The sequence below is a fragment of the Tupaia chinensis genome, unplaced genomic scaffold (genome assembly GCF_000334495.1).
Source record: "Tupaia chinensis unplaced genomic scaffold, TupChi_1.0 Scaffold000078_1, whole genome shotgun sequence".
Taxonomy (NCBI): Eukaryota; Metazoa; Chordata; class Mammalia; order Scandentia; family Tupaiidae; genus Tupaia; species Tupaia belangeri.
The window spans coordinates 7,642,627-7,660,294 of NW_006159539.1; the positions used below are offsets into that span (position 1 = coordinate 7,642,627).

At 47.2% G+C, this 17,668-nt stretch overlaps 1 protein-coding gene across 1 annotated transcript in view; it reads left to right on the forward strand.

Moving 5' to 3' along the window:
* Positions 1–17,668, forward strand: part of SLCO3A1 (solute carrier organic anion transporter family member 3A1) — a 293,297-nt gene that overhangs the window by 236,883 nt on the left and 38,746 nt on the right. Inside the window, exons 5-7 of the mRNA XM_027769252.1 lie at positions 1,503–1,667; positions 6,403–6,601; positions 8,571–8,709. Of these exons, the coding sequence (XP_027625053.1) occupies positions 1,503–1,667; positions 6,403–6,601; positions 8,571–8,709 (503 nt within the window). The remainder of the gene's footprint in view (positions 1–1,502; positions 1,668–6,402; positions 6,602–8,570; positions 8,710–17,668) is intronic.

Below are 17,668 nucleotides of genomic sequence, written 5' to 3' on the forward strand. Positions count from 1 at the left end.
AATTCTTAGCCTTCTTTAAATTTTTTGTTTTATTTTTATTTATGCATTTACTTAATCCACGAGTTGCATTCCTGAGGTTTAAGTCACTTTACAGAAAAACACCGCAGAACACCTGAGATCATCAGTTTTGATTATTCTATGTGTTCCTTGGTTGGGATGTAGGATCCAGTTCTCAGCCCACATTAATTCTAAAGATATAGCCCAGTCAATATCCATAACTAAATTCTTATCATTATGTCCAAGAATTCTTAAAATCCCTATCTTTTATATAGATTTTTATTTCTGGAGCTTGGTATCTGTCTCAGAAATGATAAATTTTAGGTTTTGTGTGTCTGCTGGTCCCTGACCCATTCTTTTTTGATTTATTGAGCTTGTCTGTTAACATTATTAAAAACGTATGTATCCCCTATTATTATTTTATTCTAATTAGTTGGGCCATTTAGAGGTTTCATCTCCCAGGAGAAGAGACTGAGCCTGGGTAATTAGCCTCTTCTGTAGGACAGCTGGCTAATTCCTCACCTCGGGACGCTGTGAGACCGCCCGCCCACCTGTTTATTCTGCATGACCCTCAGTGCTGACGGCTTGTTCCCAGACTGGTGTACAGCCGCTTCACCTGGACTCGGCTTTATCTTTTCTTTCTTTCTTTCTTTTTAATGAATTGTTTATTTTATTTTATTCATTATTATTTTTAATATACTATAAGATATATGCGCACACCAGAGAGAAACAGGGAAAATGAGAACAAGCCTCCCTATCCAGGACTTGAACCATGGTCAGCCATGTGAGAGTCCAGAGCCCCAACCACCACACTCCCTGCTGGCCTGTTTATCTTTTCTACTTATACAGGTGGAAACAAGCAGAAAGTTCTCTGTCCGATAGTCCACCCTGTTACAATTTTGATTTTATCAGAGTAGAGTTTCCTGACGTCTTCATTGGCACGTCGTCTGTGTGATTGTAGCCTTACGTGCATACTGCCCGAACCCCTAAATAGCTGTCAGTCCACTCGTTTTAACCTGGCATTGGCTTGAGCCACAGCAGCCATGACACCACACATTTGACACAGCAGCAGTGTTTCAGCTGTTCTGTAATGACCTGTTCAAATAGTGGCATCAATGGCGAGATGATGGGGTTGTCCTGATACTCCAGAGCCTTCTTGCTCCTTGCCAGGGTTCGTCATTGCACTTGACAGAAGACCACATGCCAAGGATTCTTTTTTCTCCATCTGTCTTTCTGTGTCTCTCTCTGGCAAGCGCATGTGCCCTCTGGCAAAAAAAAAAAAAAAAGACACGATATTATCTTTCCTGTTTTAGTAGAAAATAGTTTAATTGAAAAGTGCCAGCATATGTTTTGAAGCCATAGTTTTCACGAGATACAGTTTTTATCCCAAGCAACCAGGTGTCCTCATGTTTACAGAGCTGGGCAGAGGAAATCAGGAGGGGTCATCTGGAGGAGGGGCTTCTAAGATGCATGACCTTGACCCTCTGCTGTCTCTCTCCCGGCAGTGATCCCAAAGGTCACCAAGCACCTGCTCTCCAACCCCGTGTTCACCTGCATCATCCTGGCCGCCTGCATGGAGATTGCAGTGGTGGCTGGCTTCGCTGCCTTCTTGGGGAAGTACCTGGAGCAGCAGTTTAACCTCACCACCTCTTCTGCCAACCAGCTGCTTGGTGAGTGTGGCCTGTGTGCTCTTGAGGGCAGAGGGAGTCCGTGGTGCGTGTAATGCTCTAAGAACTTACCGAGACCTTCAAGGAGCACAGAGCCGGCCTGGGCCTGCAGTGGCTGGAGGCCTTTTCCTGGCATGTATCCATTAGGAACAAGTGTTTAGATCCCCTTGTTATATTTATATATTCATATATGAGAGGGCATCAAAAAGTTTCTGGAAAAATGGAATTAAAATATAAGTTATTATGGTGCGAAAAATTTTTGAATTCCATGCACTTATTTTGTAATGCACATTTTCCATGAACTGTTGGACAACCTCTTATATAACTCTGTTTAGAGTAGATTTATGCATAAATCCTCCCCAAACTGGAAACAACCCAAAAGTTCATCAGCAATAGAACGGGCAAATAAATGATGGCGTGTTCACATGGTGGACCACTGCACAGCATGGGGAAGGAAGGGCTTGGATACATGCCTCCATGTGGCTGAACCTCACAGAGCGGAAAGGCATCAGAGAAAGAGAGCATATATATATGAATGAAGAAGGGGAATAGTTAACTAAGATGACAGGAGCCTGAGCAACGGTTACCCTTGGGGGAAACTAACTGGGAAGGAGCCCCAGAGAGCCTCTTGGGCTGCTAGAAATGTTCTAAGCTTGATCTGAGCTGTGGTGGGGCACAGTATAAAAGAACATCAGACTGTTTTTCAGCTTTGTGCACTTTACAGGCCATAACATGACTCAGTTTAAAAAAAGGTAAGGGGGGACCAGCAGTTAGCGTAATGGCTATGTCGCTGGACTCCCACGTAGTCGACCGCAGTTTGAGTCCTAGACCCGGTGGCTTAAACTCACGTCGGGCGCGTGTGCGTGCGTGCCCGAGATCGCAAGAGAAGAATGGAGGAGAAGGGATTGCGGCGTGGCCATCCCCTCTGGGGGGTGATTTCTCGCTTTCTATCTCTCTGTCTCTCTCTGTCTGTCTGGCGAGCGCACGCGCCCTATAGCAAAAACCTCTCCAAAAAAAAAGGTAAGGGGACCAGCAGATGGTGTAATGGTTACGTCCCACATAGTCAGCTGCGGTTCAAGTCCTGGACCCAGCTGCTTACAACTCATGCCAGGTGCATGTGCATGTGTGCCCAAGATCCTAAGAGGAGAATGGAGGAGAAGGGATTGCAGCATGGCCATACACCCTGGGGGTGGTGATTTCTCGCTTTCTGTCTCTGGTGAGCGCACGTGCCCTATAGTCAAAAAAAAAACCCTACATAATGATGTGGCTTTATCTTAGCCTTTCCTGAGAACCGCTTAGGGTAGCACAGTTGTTTACATACACACGCATATATATATGTATGTGTATATATGTGTATATATACATGTTTATGTATGTATTTATGTACACATATATACACACATATAAAATATACTTTACATATTATATACTATATATTTAAATATATTCATATAAACCTATGTTTAATATATAAAAAGTTCCTCATTTATATATTATATGTATTAAACATAATTTATAAATGTATAATGCACTTTATTCTATATATATTTATTTGATATGTGTATATTTTATGTACCTATTTTTCCCTAATAACTTTTTACTACACACCATTTTGTGAGTTTTACTTCCAAGAGTGAGGAGCAGCATGCCGTCTTCCCTTTAATACCTGCCTGATGGGGATGGGGTAAAACATGCCTGTTTATAATGAAAACGATCACCTATCTGTTATCACTGAGATCTCTCAGTCTTAGCCTTCCAGCACCCGAAGCATTTCCCTTTCACTTCTGATTTCTCTGCTGTGATTCTTGCCACTGGGACATGTGCAGTTACTTGACTTTGGGCTGTGTTCTATTTCAGAACAGATGCCTAAGTTTTCTATCGACAAACAAATCAATAGTCAGTCTTCGAGGGAAAAGGTCAGAAAAACAATTTTGCTTTCCTGCGCCTGTTTGTCTCACAGCGATTTCTGTCTATTAGCACGCCTGGCAGGGGTGACCTTCTCCCACACGGGCAGTCCGGGCGGGCACGTGTGTTCTCTCCCTGTTCCCTGCCCATGGCATCGCTCCAGTTAGCGCGGACCCTGAAAGGCTGGCTGCAGGAGGGACTGGCAGTGGGCCATTAGGGGAAGCACGTTTGCAGGAAGCTCCCGCAGACCTGGGAGGCGGGGCGTACAGTCATCTCAGGCACTGAGGCAGGACGGAGTTCAGTGAGAGCAGCACAGATGATTAGGGGGCTGATGGCTTTGATTTCTGAGTGAGAATAAAAGGGCTTAATCTGCATAGGTTAAGGTAATGAGGATGGAGTTGCTGGGGAGTTCTGATAATGCCCGCCCCGCTCGGAGTGCTAAGGATGGCACATATTTCAGCGAGGGAGAGGGGAGCCCGATGATGGCTTGAAGAAAAGATGCAGAAAGCCTTTGTTGCCATGGTGACCATCATCACCAGGTGACACCCCTACTGTCTCTGCTAGGAAATGAAACAAAACCTAGCCTGCTCTCTGGGCATAGACATGTTGCTACCAGCATTCATTCAAACAGACCTGGTCAGTGCACCGAATCATTCAATACGAAATGAACTCTCACACCGACTCTGTGCCAGGCACTGTGCTAGGCCCAGGGAGTCCAGCTGGACTGAACAACAGGAAAAAAGTTCTTGTCCTTCAAGAAGCTGCATCCTTATTGTAGGAGAAACAACAGGAAAACTAAAGGTCAATGAAGAAGCCTCAGATAGCAGAGAGAGTCATGAAAGCAATCAAACAGAAACTGTGGACAGTCCCAGGTTGGGGGACAAGGACCACTGGAGACTGGGTATCCTGAGAAAGTCTCTCTGAAGATAGTAGGGTCCAGCCAGGTAAACTCACAGGGCGAGGGTGTCCCTGGAGAGGAGACCGCAAGTTCAAAGACTGGGAGTCCTGGCCTTATTGGTATTTTTCAGGGAAGATGGGAGGGAAAGTAGGTGTGGCTGGGGGGTGGGTAGTGAGCATGGGATGAGGACAGAGAGGGGCACAGGAGCTGCCTCATGAAGACCTTTTATATGGCAAGGGAAAGTAAGCGAGCACAGACATTCCAAGACATTCCAGAGATAGAACAGGTTTGTTTTCCGTGTGACTTATGCTGTGTTCTTACAGAGCTGGGCCTCCCTGATTACACTTTCTTGCCCTAATATTCGCATTAATTTGCATTCTCTTAGCACATATCAGCTGCTTGATGTAGTCAACTGACCCGGGGTCTGCTGATTGGCAAGGAGGAGACGGGCTAGCCTGCAGAACTGGCCATGCGGAATCTGCATGGTAGATAAATGACACGCAGTAATTGAAAGCAGAATCTGAGGTGAAATGAATCCAAATGGAGCAAAACCAAACACAGCTTTGGAACCCTAGGATCCCGGAGGCCCCCTCAAATGCCATGGGTGCCTGAGAATCAGAAATCACAGGTTATGACCCTGCTGCCTTGCAGACAGCACTGTATGTGAGAGAGACGGGAACATGCACGCCAGTTATTCCCCCAGAGCTGCAGAACATGTTGACTGGATTGATACTGCTTCCTGAGCGGTGACAGAGCTGGTTAAAACACCGTCTCCCTGATGGGACCAGCAGATGGCGTAGTAGTTACGTTACTGGACTCCCATGTAGTCGACAATAGTTTGAATCCTGGACCCGGCAGCTTAAAAGTCACGCTGGGTACATGTGCATGCGTGCCCAAAATCCCAAGAGGAGAACAGAGGAGAAGGGAATGTGGCATGGCTATCCTCCTTGGCAATTGATTTCTCACTTTCTGTCTTTCTGTCTCCCTGGCAAGCGCATGTGTCCTTTAGCAAAAATCTCTCTCTTAAAAACCAAACCAAACCAAAACAAAACCAAAACAGTGTCTCCACAGATGGTGATTCCATGGCCTTTATGTTCAACGGCCTCCAGGCCTCCCGTGAAACCTTCTCTCCTTGCCTAATTAGAAGAGTGGGAGGAAATCCCTAAGTGATGTTGAGTCCCCTTTCCATGTCACCCTAAAAACAAGCACATCCCTGTCTATGGTATTTATTACTTTTTTCAAATTTTATAAAAATTCAAGAGAAGTTTTGCCTATAGGGCTCATGCACTCACCAGAAAGAGAGAGACAGACAGACAGAGACATAAAGCGAGAAACCACCCTCGGAGGGTGCACTCACCAGAAAGAGACAGACAGACAGACATAAACCGAGAAACCACCCTTGGAGAGTGGATGGCCATGCCGTAATCCCTTTTTCTCCATTCTCCTCTCGGGATCTTGGGCACGCACGTACACGCGCCCGGCGTGAGTTTTAAGCCACCAGGTCCGGGACACAAACCGCGGTCGACTACGTGGGAGTCCAGCAACATAGCCATTATGCCAACTGCTGGTCCCAGTATTTATTACTTTCCTAAGATGGGTGTCTGTGTTCTGATCTGTCAACTTTGTCGCTTGGCTGTCCTCACTTCAGCCTACGTGAGTTCCCCCAAAGGCGTCCCCTGTAGCGTGACAGGCACACATGCTTAGAGTCATGATTGTGTTTTTTCACGTCTATCTCCCCCAGTCTTCTGTGAGCTCCCAAATGTAGAAATCAGACCCTTCAGACCCTTCATGGAGATTTTGGAGTTCCACTGAGACAGCTGCCTGCCCGGGGATTGCAGGGGGTCCTTTGGGCTTAGCCTTGGACTTGCTGCTCATTTGTATGTGTGACCATCCCTTCCTTTCTCATTCACGGTCCCCCTTCTGCTCACCTTCCAGGCATGACCGCGATCCCGTGTGCCTGTCTGGGAATCTTCCTGGGCGGCCTCCTAGTGAAGAAGCTCAGCCTGTCTGCCCTGGGGGCCATCCGGATGGCCATGCTCGTCAACCTGGTGTCCACGGCCTGCTACGTGTCCTTCCTCTTCCTGGGCTGCGACACGGGCCCTGTGGCTGGAGTTACTGTTCCCTATGGAAACAAGTGAGTACCCGGAGTGTCTGCTTCTGCCCCCCCCAGCCCAGGCACACCAGCGTTTTCGGTCCCCAGGGGAGGTTAGTGGAGCCAGCTTTGTCCCTGGTGACCCTGAGCAGCAGAGAACAGGACGCCTCTGCCTCCTGCTCCCTGGGTGGAAGAATTAGCGTGACCATCCGGACTGTGAGGACAGGCCAGGAGGGCCCTGTGGGAGGAAAGCGGGCTGCTCTCCCCAGGGTACCCGTGCTGCTCTTTGGACAGCTGACTGTAGGAGTGATGTGAAGGTGGGAAATAAAGATAAATCTTACTCAAAATTCACCTTGAAGTTAAAGACAGAATTGAATTCAGCAATTCCTTAAACTAGCAGAAGCTATTATGAGGCTCACATAATAATTACACGATCTCACCCATGGTAGGTATTTTCAAGTGTGGAAGGAGGGAGGTGGGGAAGGATGTTAGCTAGTTCTTAGGGGGTCACTTATTTCCTCGTTATTATCTTAAGACTTTGGGCCAGAGTCCAACCGTATTGCCCTCCGGGAATTGCAGGGAGTCCTTTTTTTTCCAGTATCAACAACTGTCCCTTTTTTAAATGGGGCTCTGAGGTTGCCTTGGGAATCCAGCCTGAAGCATTGAGGCTGCAGCATGACTGGCCATAGGAGTAGTTCCTTTCTCCAGTGCCAGACTCTTCCTCTAGGCAGGCCACCAGGGCTGCTCCCACACTTAAGTCAGACAGGGCAGTAGAGCCAGGGCTTATCTGCCACCCTGTTAGGGTGAGTCGGTAGAAGAAGAGAACAGAGTAGAGGTGACTGTTCGTATGTCCATGCTCAATCCAGGCACCCGTGTCCCTCCTTCCCCTTTACGTTAACCACAAGGAAACTTCATCCAATTTCATCCAATATCCTCCACATCCTCCCCCCACTCCCTCCCTGACCAGGGCTGGTGCCCTCTGCTTTGCCCTTGCTATAAATAACCGCCCCTAATATGGATCATTCTGCTCTGCACTCGAGCAGTAGATTGCAATGGTTAGAAGCATGGGACTTAGGATAAAGGTGTTATGCTTCCATAAAAAAGAAAAATGGGAGCCTATGGTCAAACTGGCCCCGTTCTGTTCTCATTTATACCATTTCTGATTTACGGCTGTGCCTCAGTTTTTCTATAAAGCCCGTGGGGGTTTCACTGAGAATAAATGAAATGAGGCACACGGTACCTTGAGCTGTGCATGGCACGTAAATTGTCAGGTGTCACCATCATCTTCCTTATGCTTGTGCCATGCTCTGAACCTTAAGAGGCATACTGAAAATGATGGAACTTAAAGGAGTGATACCTCCTCTTCTGAGACTAAAGACACCCACACCCTCCTCCTCTCCTTAGATTGCCTGCTCTAGGTAACCGTACCCTTAATGGTGCACATCCTCGTGCTGTTTTGTTGGGACATTGACTCAGTCAGACAGTGATTACTGAAGCCAGTCTGGTTGGAGCAGTGTAATGAGCATCGCAAGGCTTCTTACCTCCTGGACAGGGATAGGACAGGCAAGGACCGACCCGGAGATGGAAGCTGCTCAGTATCCGGTTGTGCGGGCATAGTGATTGGTCCAGGGAGAGGGATGAGCTGAGGCATCACAGGGGGTGGCCCTCAGCTGAACCCCAGCTGCCACCAGTCTTGAGGACCTGTTGGTGTAAATGATAGAAGGGGCTTCTTCCTCCTTGCTTTATAAAAGGAGCTACAGCTAGATTTAGCTCCTACCCAGCTAGCCACAGACCAGGTACCCTGGGTAGCTCTCAGTGGTGGCCCTGGGCTGGTCCTCACAGGATACATCCCCCGAGACAAGGAAGTCCTCGGAAGAGGAAAGGAAGGTAGGAGTTGCATGACAGGTGCACCGTGTGGTTTATCACAGCGGTGGGCAGGGGCTGTTGGCTGGGGGCATCTCGTTGCAAACTGACCTGTTCCTAACGGGTTCCCCTTTTCCTTCTCCTCCAGCTCAGCACCTGGCCCAGCCCTGGACCCCTACTCACCCTGCAATAATAACTGTGAATGCCAAACCGACTCCTTCACTCCAGTGTGTGGGGCAGACGGCATCACCTACCTGTCTGCCTGCTTCGCTGGCTGCACCAGCACGGTAATGATGATTTTCTGAAGGACTGGGCTGGGGCAGGGTGCTCGGGCAGCTGAAGTAGCCTGAGCAGCTTCATGGAGTGGGCAACCATGGACGTCCCATGTGTTGTTCTCCTTCACTGTGAGGTCGTCTCAGCCCCTGCCATGTCGAGCGGAGGAGCCAACGCTGAGGACTGAGTGAGTCCTCAGGCCTTCTTGTGAAATCAAGTGGGTTTCTGAGAAACTTCATTGAGCAGCTGAAAGTAGGAATCCTGGGGAGGCTGGACATACAGAGCCAGAGAACAAGGTGGTGGTCGAGGTGCTCACAGTGAGCGTCAGTGGAGCAGGGTGGCTGCAGAAGTGATGGGTACCCCGTTGCCAGGAGCATGTAAAGGAAGGCAAGGGGTCCGCCGGGGGCATGGTGGTTAAGGTACCTGAACCCCACATGGCTGACAGAGTGGTTTGAGTCCCGGACCTGGTGGCTTGAAAAAAACACACTGAACACATGTGCTAGTGTGCCCAAAATTCCTGAGAGGAGAATGGAGGAGGAATTGTGGCATGGCTGTCTTCCTTGGCAGGTGGGGAGGGGCTGTCTTCCTTGGCATGTGGGGAGGGGGTGATTTCTCACTTTCTCTCTGTCTCTGTCTTCCCTCCAGCAAGTGCATGTGCCCTATAGTAAGAAAGAAAAGAAATGAAAAGAAAAAATTAAAAGGCAAAAGAAATTATTTATCAGGGATGACCCCTTCAAGGCCTGAGACTCTGACACTGATTCAGTCCCCTCTCTGCACAGTTTCCTTTGCCTTGTTTTTCCTAACTGGGTTGTGGGAAAAGTCATGATGTATTTTTCTAGGCAAAAAGGGTGTGGGCATCCTTTGGTCCTGTAAGAAGTGTCACTCTTTTGAGTTCCATCGCTTTCCATGTGTCTCCTAAGGTTCAGAGCATGTCATCAGGGTAAAGAATATGATGGTGAGCGCTCAGTAGATGCCTTCCATCTTTTCATACATCTCCTTCCAGTTGGACAACTCCTATCCTCCCATCAGTTCCCTACTCATTCATCCCCTCCCTCAGAAATCACTCCTTCCCTCTTTATTTTGGGGGTTCTTGCCTCTGAGGTCCGTTGATGCCCTCTCTCTCCTGAAAGAACTTCTCTCATTCAGTGATCTTCGGGAAGTGTCTGTGGCCTGCTCTGATCTTTGGGTTCCTTGAGCAAGGGTCAGCTTCTGGAGAGGCTTTGTAAATTTAGTCCACAGAATATATAGACAGGAAAATCCGAGACCCTGTGACTTCCTTCAAGGAACTTAACGTTGAAATCATTCATTTCCTCCCCTTCCCATATCCTGTATCTTTTGGGAAGAGTAATTACTCTGAGAGAGATGAAAAATGGATCATTTATTTTCATTTTCAAAGATTTCATTTTTCCTTGCTTTTAACATTTAGATTTCTGGCCAGTTATTAACATTTTCTATAGAGAAAATAAATCACCATGGGGGGTGGGGTGGGAGGAACTTATTTCTTAAATTAGATGATAAAGCAATTTCTTTATGGGAGTAGAAATAAATTTCAAAAAAGGGATGGAGCCTTGAGAATGGTTAAAATAAAAACACAGCTATTATTTTTCATGACAAAAATTTCATTAACATTTTAATATCCAAAAAGTCATATTATAAATCCGTCTCGGTTATCATCCCGTTATAAGAACTAAATTGACTCTGTAGCCTAGTGTCCTGAGACCAAACAAGTTTTTATTCCAGGGAAATGCACTGACCAAGAAATTACCTGAGAAATTGCATTTCCCCTGATCTTGCATGTACAAGAGTCTTAGTCCATGGTCGCCTCTGGTTGCTGAAACAGCCACGCTGTGGGATGCGATTATTGGATCGTAAGCATCCCTGCCTACTCGACACAGAAATATCCTGCTCATTCCCCAGATGCCCACCCGCTTCACTCGTGTGATCTGAGACCTTGCTTTGTCTGCTGGGATGTGGAGAAGGCAAAGGGTTTCCTATATAATTACAAGACAGAGACTGAGAAACCACAAGGCCTCAGAGCTGGGGTGGCCGTGTGTTGTGTGTGTGCATGTAGGGGGGATGGTATGAGGTTGACATCCATTCACCATAAAGGCAGATCCCTGCGTGCCCTGGCTCCCAAGATGGTGAGCAATTGGGTGAAACAGAGCCACACTTATCCAGGAAAAGGGGCTCTGTAACAGTGTAGCCTTAAAAACAATCCCAACCATTGGGCTGGCCTCATAGTTAATGGTTAAGAAAGCCAGATCCTGCATTATCAATCACAGTTCGAATCCTGGCCCTGGTTACTTGAAAAACAAGTTTGGTACTTGTGGGTGTATGCCCAAAATCCCAAGAGGGTGGAGAAATGGACAAGGAATTGAGCATGCCACATTAAGGAATCTTTGTCCCTGTCTGTCTCTGGTGATTGTGTCCTCTAACAAATGGAAAAAGAAAAAAGACAGAAATCACAAACCCCCCAACTGCAGGAACTTGAAACAACAGCAGCAAGCTTTGTGGAATCCTGTTCTGGGCCGGACTGGAGCCTGGCCCAGAGTCAAAGGAATCTCAAGCCAATATCTAAAAATGAGCAGAAAATAATTTAAATCTTTTCAGTCTCTACTGCAGTACTTTGAGAAAATGCCAAACAGTAGATTATGCTGCTGGTACATTTACTCCTCCCTCTTCCCCTCCTTTTCTGTACTCTTCCCTTCTTGTTTCCAAGTTTATTTGTTTGTTTTGTTTTGTTTTGTTAAAGGGTGCACATACTGAGCAGAGAGAGGGGGAGAGGAAAAAGCACACCCTGTGGGGAATGGTCACACCACAGTCCCTTCTCCTCCCTCTCTCCCCTTTTCAGCATTTTGGGCACACATGCACATACCCAGGGTGTTTTCCAAGCCTCCAGGTCCAGGATTCGAACCGTGTGGTCAACCATGTTGTATCTGGCTGCCCTAACTACCTGGCTCTTTCACCAGCTAGAGCCTTCTCCATCTCTCTTACCTTTTCCCTTTGATTCTCTTCCTGTCCCCTGGTCCCCCCACCTTTTCCTGTGTGACTCCAGCCATTCTGGTTTTAGCAGTTCTTCCCCTCAGGAGCTCCTGTGCTCCTTTGTTACACCTGTGCCCCTGTGATCTCTTAACCCCAACAACCTTGGGTAGTCGGTGTTCTTTTTATTGTCCAGATACAGAGGAGGTTAGCCTCTTGCCTAAGGTCACACAGTGGAAAGTGGAAAGCCGGTGTTGAAGCGTGAGGTCTATCTGACACCAAGCCTCATGGCTTCCTCGGCACTCAGCACCTCCCTCTGAAGGATCCCTATGTTTTTTCCACCCGAAAGAACCTTTTTGGACATGCCTTCTGCAATGGGGACCTTGAGCTTTCCCCATCTGGCCCTGGCTGCCTCTCCAGCCTCAGTCTCCCTACCCCTCCTACCACTTAACTACTTGCTAAGCTCTCCCCCAGCATCTCCTTTGCCCCTGGGCTTTGCACTTGCTGTTCTGTTTATCTGGAATAGTCTTTCTCCATCTAAGCCTTGTCTTAGTCATCAGGGCTCAGCCTCTCCTCTGCTGCTGGAAAGCCTTCTCCCACCTAATTGCTTCCCCCAGGACAGTTTCGCAGCCCACCATGTGGACTTCTGGGGCACCTATTCTTGCTGACTGAGGCCCCACCCTGTCTAGTCAATGGCTCCTTGTCTCCCTCACCCGCTCAGGGAAGCCTCGGCTCTGTGCAGAGGCCTCAGGCTCCCGAAACATCCAGCTGGAGTCCCCTGGCTGACCTCAGAGAGCCCTAGGGAGTCATGGGTAATAATACCACTCTCTGAAATAGCACTTGGCAGGCGAGAAGGTTGGACGGTGCCGATTTCAATACTAACGTATCCTCACTCATCTCTCACCACTTTAGAGCTCCATCAAGCCTTGTGAGAATGCTCTGTAATGCGATTAGCTGTGAGGAAGTCACCAATCAAACCATTCTGGTTACAGGGAAATCTGGTTAGCCTTTGCAGTTTCCTGATATTAGACATTTCTTCTTGCCCTAGTTGAGTTTTTTTTTTTTTAATTTTCTGATTTCATAGCTCCTTCAGTGATTGTAATGGACGTTTCCAGCACTGCATTTAATATACGATTTCTCATTCTTCTCATTGCTTATGACCAGGAAGGGTGACAAAAGGATCGTGAGATAATTTTGTAAGCTTCCTTGGGTGTGAATATGTTGTCCAGATTGTTTCTGTACCTTTCACTTTCAGAAATAATTATTCCAAGAGAAAGTATGTTAGTATGCTGCTGACTGAATGCCGAAAGTTGGGTCCTTTTGATGTACTGAATAATTGACTAAAAATAAAAGCTTCTATCAGGCACCAGGGCAATGTTGAAAGTCAATCCAAGCCCAGCATAGCAGTTTGTAGGGTACTAACGACAGGTAACTGATCTATCCCCCAATCCAGGCAACAAATATTTATTGAGCACCTATCTGAGCAAAGCACCAAGAAGGTTCTATGGAGGGGAAGCAGATGACCCCATTATGGATGCATGGGGGTGGGGGGACAGCAGGTGGTGTAGTGATTAAGACACTGGACTCCCACATGGCTGACTGCAGTTCAAGCTCTGGACCCAGCAGCTTGAAACTCACACTGGGTACATGTGCATGTGTGCCCAAAATCCTGAGAGGAGAAGGAATTGCAGTGTGGCCATCACCCCTAGGAGGGGTGATTTCTTGCTTTGTGTGTCTCTCTCTCTTGCCGGCAAATACACGTACCCTGTAGCAAAAAATCTTTTTTTTATTTTAAAAAAAAAAAAAGGATGCATGGTGGAAACTCAGCATTCAGTGTTCTGGGGGTCTCAGTGCTGGCAGCGCATTGGAATCGCTTGAGAGCTTTTGACATATGAGGACTGAACCCTATTCAGATTTCGGTTTATTTCGGGAGTTGTGGCAAGGCTGAGCCTTTGTGCATAAACAGGGGTGTAGAAATTTGAATCATGCGATTCAGACAGGCATTTGGTTTGGAAGTAGCAGAGAGAGAGAGAGAGCTGGAGGGAGAGACAAGATGGAAGGGCCCGGTGTTCATTCTGAGTGCCAGTCACATCATTCACGGTCCTGTGCTCTGCCCCCCACTTCCCACCTGAGATGGTTGGAGAAAAGTGGGAGCAGTCTCTCTCCCCAGAAAACATCCCTCTCCCATTGGAGATAACGAAGCCCTGCTAGGCTGTGCTCTGGCTCCAGTGCTACAGCTTATGGGGCTGAGAGGTGGGCAGAGGTCTTGCTTTCATGTCAGAATTTCTCCCCGGCTATTACCCTTCAGTCAGCGACCCTGCCAGGGAAGAAAGGAATGTATTTCTTCAGTGTCCCCTTCGCCTCGAGCTTGTGGTTTCTATCGATGCCCTTAGTGATGAAATCTGAGGTCTTGACCTGGAAATGCCAACTTGGGTTTAGCCAATGGGGTGAAGAGGTCTCAGGTACAAAAAGATCATGATAAAGGAAAGAAGGATGTGTGAGGAGCTTCACTGAACTGCGAAAGCATCCAGACATGTCTGGGGCACAGCGGGGCACATCTCATTCACAGAAGAACAGCCTCCTCTGTTGTGGTGGTGTCCTCAGTCCTTTGCCATCTCAGTTACTAGGTTCTCAGGCACTAAAGGTCCAAGCTCTCACAGGCAAAAGCAGGACGGGTATAGCCTGTCTTGGAACTACCTCTGGCACACGGCGCTCGTGAACTATGAGATGAGGGCCGTATGTTTATTAGCAATTAACACTTCATGAGCCAGCGGGTGGCATCGTGGTTAAGGCACTGGACTCCCACGTGGTCAACTGCGGTTCAAGTCCTGGACCCAGTGGCTCAAAAATCACACAGGGTGTGTATGCATGCATGCCCAAAATCCCAAGAGGAGAATGGAGGAGAAAGGACTGTGGCATGGTCATTCCGCCAGGGGTTGATTTCTCACTTTCTGTCTCTTTGTTTCTCTAATGAGCACACAAGCCCTATAGCAAAAAATTTCTCAGAAAGAAACAAACAAAAAAAAAGAGAAAGAATGAACATTTCTAGACTAGCCCCATAGCCTAGTGATTGAGGGAAGCCAGGTCCCACATGGCCAACCATGCTGTTGGCATCTTAGCCTTGGCAGCTTGAGAAACACAAGTGTGTGTGTTTGTGTGTGTGTGTGTGTGTGTGTGTGTGTGGCCAAACTCTTGACAGGATGGAGAAATGAAGGAGTTGAAGCATGACCGTTCCCCATCGGAGGGGATGCTTCTTCCCTCTCCCCCAACCCTGTCTCTGTCTCTGATAAGCACATACATCCTCAGTAACTATTCGGTTGTCGGAAAGTCATGGTGTATTTTTTTGTGTTTTTCTATGCAAAAATGTGTCATGACTTTTCTGACAACCCAGTAAAAAAGAAAAGAAATTGTCATTTTTTTCTGGTAACTGAACCCTTCACAAGAAGAAAACAATGACACTATTCCAGAATTTTGAGGTACCTGCTACCTTTCAAGTTCTCACAACAGGCTCCTAATACAAATATCATCATTCCCATAGCAGCCACCTTAGAAGTCATCTTTCAGCCTAGAAATTTGTTTCATTTGTACAATTAATAGAAATTGATAGATTGGTTTTGAATGGGGGGAGGGACCCAAAACGACTGCATTTGCCAGTATTTTTGACACACTGCTGACGAGTATCTTGTTCTTGTAATATGAGCTGTCAAAATAGCATGTTACTATTTCCTTCATCAGTAGAAAATGGATCCAAGATTCCAGAGAGTAATTTTTCTATCTTTATGGTCTCCAGCTTGATTGTAATTATTTATTCCCATCATTGTGTGTGAATAGAAACATTTCTCAATTTAAATTAATGACTGAGGGTGGAAAAGGAGAATAATTTTCAGTGGTGGGCTCTTTCATTGATTTATTTTTCAATGTTCTGCAGTTTAAAATTTTTTTAGTAGATAATACATTTATATGGTTCAAAAATCAAAAAGTATGAAAAGGAGAGCATGAGGCCCAGCCATAGTAGCATGTGCTGCTAAGATGCTGTGCTTTGTAAACTGGAACCACACGGGAGGCCCAGGTTCGATTCCTGCATGGTGACATATGCCTATAAATCCCAGTGATTTGGGGAGTCAGAGACAGGAGGACTGCAAACTCAAGGCTGGTCTGGGCTAACATAGTGAGACCCTCCCTGTCTGAAAGAGCTGAGTGTGGTGGTGCACACCTGTAGTTCTAGCTGGGTGGCTGAGGCGAGAAGATTATGATGATGGAACCAATTGCTGTCTTTAAAAAAAAAAAAAAAAAAAAGAGCAGCCAGTAGGTGGAGTGGAGGCTTAATTGTTAGGTCTCACATAGCTAGGTTACATCCAGTTCAAGTCCTGGTTCCAATTGCTTGAAAATTATGCAGATGTGTGTGTGTGTGACCCCCCCACCCCCCCCAAAAAAAAATCCCAAGAGAAGAAGGGAGGAGAAGGGGTTGTGGCATGGCCATCCTCCCAAGGGGTGATTTCTCACTGTCTCTCTTTCTCTGTCTCAGCAGTGAACATGCCCTATGGGAAACAAGCAAACAAAAAGAACTCTCCCTTCTACCTCTGTCCTCTGTTTACCTACTTCTCAACCTGCCAAATAGATTATGAATATTCAGTGGTATCTTGTATCTCCTTGTGAATTTTTTACTGTGTGCATAGGGCCCTGTTCTGTGCCTCGGCGCTTAGCCTGTTTTCCCTTACTAGTTCACTCCCGTTAGTATGTAAGCGTGCTCTGCAGCCATTTTTACAGCTGCAAAATCTTCCTTCATGTGAACCTCTGTAGTCTCTTTCGTTGGTCCCTATTAAGCATCCAGATTGCCCCAAACTTCGACTCTCATGAACACGTGGCTCTTACTGTGTCTGTGCCACCTCGTGCCTGGCAAATGATCTGTTGGATAAGTCCTTGTTGAATCCACAGGCCAGGCCCACTCTGTCCTTTAGGTCAGGAAGCCTGTCAGGCCTGTCCGCAAGTACAGAGGTGACCTGATCATTTTATTTGCAGCAAAACAGAAGCTTTGTCACCAGAGAGAATTCTGCTCTTCTGAAGATAGCACTGCATTTCTTCCCAAAGAATGGCAAACTGGGAAATGACATCTCTTTGAAACGGGGGTGGAAAATAGGACATTTGGTGAGGCAGGGATCAGTAACAAATCTGGGGCCTGGGGTACTTTCTTTTCGGGTCACCATCATCAGGGACACTCAGAGCATTAGGGGGCTTCGCACTTCATTAGGGCTGTTGTAGTCAACAGGCAGTTTACAAGATCTGTTAGGTGTTTTTTGGAGAGGTTTTTGCTATAGGGCACTTGCGCTCAACAGAAAGACAGAGACAGACAGCCAGAAAGTGAGAAATCACCCCCAAGGGGGGGATGGCCATGCCACAGTCCCTTCTCCTCTTTTCTCCTCTCGGTATCTTTGGCATGCACGCACAGGCGCCCAGCGTGAGCTTAAGCCACTGGATCTGGGACTCAAACCATGGTCAACTACATGGGAGTCCAGCGACATAGCCATTACGCCAACTGCTGGTTCCTCTAAGATTAGCTTTGTCCTAACAGGACTGTGACATAGGGAGGGGTGAGAATTGGGACCTCAACCTCTACCATCTCCTTTGGTAAGTGAAGAGGATCAGTTCTCTGACACCCAGCTTGCCGCTCTCTTCCAGCTTTGGCTCAGAGCTTTCACAAGCCTAAGGGTTCCTGCTTAGATGTCCACTTAATATCCCCTAAAGGTTGCCTCCTATTTCCTCTTTCCTTTGGGATCATAGTATAAAACCCATTGGTGAAAATCACCTTTCAAATTGGATACCTTGGGAAAAGGACCCAGCTTGGTTCCTACCTGCTGTTCCCCCTCTCATTCTTGAACATCTTGAGGAAGATTCGTTTCTAACAGCCTCACTCCCTTATTTACCCAGAATCCCCACAGCTTCCTTAGCATGTATCCAGGGAGAGCTGTGCTCTCCTATCATCTTAGCCAAATAGGG